General features: G+C 34.5%; 1 protein-coding gene across 1 annotated transcript; it reads left to right on the top strand.

Annotated features, from left to right (window-relative positions):
• The first annotated feature begins 309 nt into the window (after window positions 1-309).
• Window positions 310-3200, top strand: LOC143586931 (serine/threonine-protein kinase PCRK1-like). The gene is made up of 4 exons (XM_077068372.1): window positions 310-852; window positions 1438-1695; window positions 1780-1906; window positions 2725-3200. The coding sequence occupies exons 1-4, from the start codon at window positions 511-513 to the stop codon at window positions 3108-3110; spliced, it is 1113 nt and encodes a 370-aa protein (XP_076924487.1). The 5' UTR covers window positions 310-510; the 3' UTR covers window positions 3111-3200.
• Window positions 3201-3793: the final 593 nt, after the last annotated feature.

Genomic DNA, 3793 nt, shown 5'->3' with positions numbered 1-3793 from the left:
AATCACTTATTTTCCGTCAGTAATGTGTGATGTTGACACCACGTCGCACATTGATTTGTGAATGTATTGTATGTTATTCGCCTATAAAATGAAAATACCTAGGGTTTAGGCAAATAAACATGAATACATGACCAAAGATTCGCGTATCTCATTGCTATATGTGTGAAATTGTTAGAGCATGACTTTATAGATATAACACACTTGGAGAAATGGCCGCTTTCATGATTTTTCCTTACCAAAGAATGTTATATAAATTGGTAAAAAAAAAACCTTAAATAATCTATTTCGACTGTCAATCCTGTATTTCCATACCAAATACATATGTAACCATAATCGTTTGCTAAAAGGTGCATTATTGCCCATGAAAGTTTGCACAAATTACTCATATGCTAACTTCTAACATTGTGTTGTATGCATATAACTAATTTCTTGATATTTTTGCAACATAGATATGAATTGATATTGAGCAAGAGTATAATTCTTTCTCTCATGCTATTCAAGGGTTAAACCATGGTTTTCCATTTCCGATGTTTTTCTCTTGTAACCGCACAAGATGAAGGACCACCGCTATCAATTGAAAACTTTTTTACCGCGGACTCAGCATTTGATCTCAGACAGTCGGGGTCAGCATCTGCTCCTCAAAGAGAGTATATCACAAATCCAAATGTGAGATCAAGCAATCTTACGGTGTTCTCTCTTGCTGACCTTATCAAAGCAACTAATAACTTTGATAAGTCTTCTAAGATCGGTGAGGGCGGATATGGGATTGTGCATAAGGGCGTTATTAAGAGCTTAGAAAATCCAACTGATGATATTTGTGTGGCGGTGAAGCAGGGTAAAAGAGGACAGCGGGTTAGTGTTCGATAAACTTTCCATAAATAATCAAGATTTACACTTGTTCACTCTAGTTTTACATAAATAAAGTTTCTTTTTTTGTTTTTTTTAATATATTCTTTTATATATATTTTCTTTTCTTTTGAAAAATGAGTTATGTTTATGTTTAATTTTATCTTGAGGTTTCATTTTTATTTGTTGAGTAATCGTTTAAAATTGATAAATATTATTTGTATTTTGAAAAAAAAAAAGTTGAATGGTGAAAGATGGAGGGTGGTGATGTGGCGCTGAGGTGGCACAAAATGGCGCATGAGGAGTATAACGGTTGAGTTCTGTTGTGTTTCAATGTTGGACTGACGGTTATATACTTATATATGCTGATGTGGCGTGCCACTTGTGTAAAACAGATGACATGGCATGCCATTAAGTGTACACAATGGACACACTAGATCAACATTTGTTGTATAATTAAAAAAACATGACATTGAGAAGAAATAGAAGCTCGATGATTTAACCTTTAGATGGAACAACAATGAAACTTGATTACTATGTAGTGATGTTATCCGTAAAAAGATTCATTTAAAGATTGTGGTCTGGTGACAGGGATACAGACAATGGGAGACGGAAGTGAATATTCTTGGTGACATCATGCATCATAACCTTGTGAAGCTAATCGGCTATTGCGATGATCAAAATGACTGGCTTTTGGTGTATGAATACATGCCTAATGGAAGTGTAGACGATCACTTATCGGCTGACTCAGAGACCCCTCTCTCTTGGAACCGGAGACTAGAGATAGCCCTAGACGCTGCTATCGGTTTGACATACCTACACGAGGGAATGGGAGGGGGGTCGCAAGGTGTTTAGACATTATCATTATTACCCTTTTATTTTTGTCTAAGTTTGATATGTTCTTGAATAATATGATTTGAATTAATGTTGCAGATAATCTTTAGGGATTTCAAACCCTCAAATAGTCTTTTGGACAAGGATTGGAATGCAAAGCTTTCGGATTTTGGATTTGCTAGGGAAGGTCCTCAAGAGGGACAGACTCATGTCTCAACATCAGTATGTTTATTTTGCTTCCATTAAACTTACAACTTAGAGATGATATATTTACAAGTTAGAACAATATAATGCTGCAAATATATGTTTTTCTTCATAAACTTGTAATGAGCTTGATAGGGACGTGTCACCGGTTAGAGATTTAAGATTAATATGGTATTGGGGGATTTTAGCCGTTCAAATTAAATATGTATTTGTATCATTAGTAAGCGGCGTAATTGAGTGTAGATGCTCGTGCGCTACTCGAGATTGGCTCACTAAAAGCTCAAGCCGAGCTCGACTAGGCTTATTTAACATATGAGAGCTCAAGCTCAACTCATTTTGAGCTCTATTTCCAAAGCTCGAGCTTGGCTTGTGGGTAATTTTTTGAGCTTGAGCTCAGCTCGGGCCTGGCTCGTTAAGTATTTATTAATAATTTGTATCTGTTTTTTTATATACAATTTAATCATAGTTTTTATAATATGATGTAGTAATTTTTATTAAAATTTTATATATAATAATAATAATAATAATAATAATAAATATCAGATAAATATATATTTAAAGTATTAAGTAAAAATTATATGAATATTAGGTTTGTTGGCTTGTAGGTTAGCTTGAGCTCGATAAGTGAAGCTCGGCTTTGGGCTAGTTTATTAAACAGGCTTATTTTAGGCTTGAACTCGAGCTCGTTTTGGCTCGATTTGAGGCTTTGGTGACTCGATCTCAACTGGCTCACAAGCCCTTGGCTCGTTCACACCGCTATTGACTCTACATTCTTCAATCTAAATCAATTTTATATCTTTTTACAATTCTAATATCATGAAGCATGTATTATTCAGTTAGTAGGAGGAACAAAGGGATATGCAGCTCCAGAATATGTTCAAACCGGGCGTCTAAGGTTCAGTATTGACGTGTGGAGTTATGGAGTCTTTCTTGAGGAACTGATCACGGGCCGACGCCCAATTGTCAAAAAAACCTCTGTGGAAAAAGATCCTGAATGCACGAGTTGGATATGCTGCTATGCAGGTGCAGGAAAGTCAAAGTTAACCGTTGACCCGAGGCTCGAGGGTACTTATTCAGAGAGATCAATGCAAAAGATGTGTTTTGTTGCGGAAAAGTGTTTGGTCAAAGACCCGAGGAAAAGACCGACGATGAGTCAGGTGCTTCAAATGGTGAGAGAAGCTATAGCATCGGAAAGTCAACAACCAGTCAACGGTGGCCGCATATAAAGGCTGCAGATCTTTTGTATATTTTGTAAAGTTTGTTTAAAGATTATATTTTTTGGATTGGACACTCCATACTTTGTGGCTGCATAATGTCATGCTATTTATAGAAATTGAATGTTTGTAAAAGACATGTTTTCTTGCCATTTATGGAACAAAGAGTGGTGTTGACATTAAGAGAAATTAAAAGAAAAGTTAAAATGTGAAGGCCCAAAGGGAGATAAAAGTTTGAAGAGCGTAAGAATGATTTGTATGAAAAAGAAAACCCTTAAAAAGAATTCAAAAAAAAATAATATAAAAATCATAACTTAAAATGTAAAAAAACAAAAAAATTTAAAAAACTAAAATATTTCCCCTGTCATTCATGTTCAAAAATGAAAAACAACGACGAAAAGACACAACACTGAGAAAAAAGACACAATGACGAAAAAAAACAAAAAACAAAACACAATGATAAATAAAAAAATACAATAGATCACACTATGTCGAACAAAATTTGAAGAAGGTTTTAAAACACCTGAAATTTGACGGTCGATGATTGTGAATTCCGGTAGTTAATACAGTATAATATAATGTTGAGTAATATAACACAATATCAAGAAAAACATACACAATGTCAAGGAAAAAGACACAGTCAATGACGAAATAAACAAAAAAGACAATGATAAATAAAAGGACACAATGATATT

Source organism: Bidens hawaiensis, unplaced genomic scaffold (genome assembly GCF_021521415.1).
Source record: "Bidens hawaiensis isolate Kalapana, Puna unplaced genomic scaffold, B.hawaiensis_p1.1 tig00035047_1, whole genome shotgun sequence".
NCBI lineage: Eukaryota > Viridiplantae > Streptophyta > Magnoliopsida > Asterales > Asteraceae > Bidens > Bidens hawaiensis.
The sequence above is the reverse complement of the archived record's forward strand: the minus strand, read 5'-3'. Positions and strand labels throughout refer to the sequence as shown.

Excerpts from the sequence above, each read along its gene's own strand:
- LOC143586931 (XM_077068372.1), top strand. The coding sequence starts at position 511 with ATGGTTTTCCATTTCCGATGTTTTTCTCTTGTAACCGCACAAGATGAA. Across the intron at positions 853-1,437 it reads AGGGTAAAAGAGGACAGCGG|GGATACAGACAATGGGAGAC; the intron begins GTTAGTGTTCGA and ends GTCTGGTGACAG. Across the intron at positions 1,907-2,724 it reads TCATGTCTCAACATCAGTAT|TAGGAGGAACAAAGGGATAT; the intron begins GTTTATTTTGCT and ends TTATTCAGTTAG.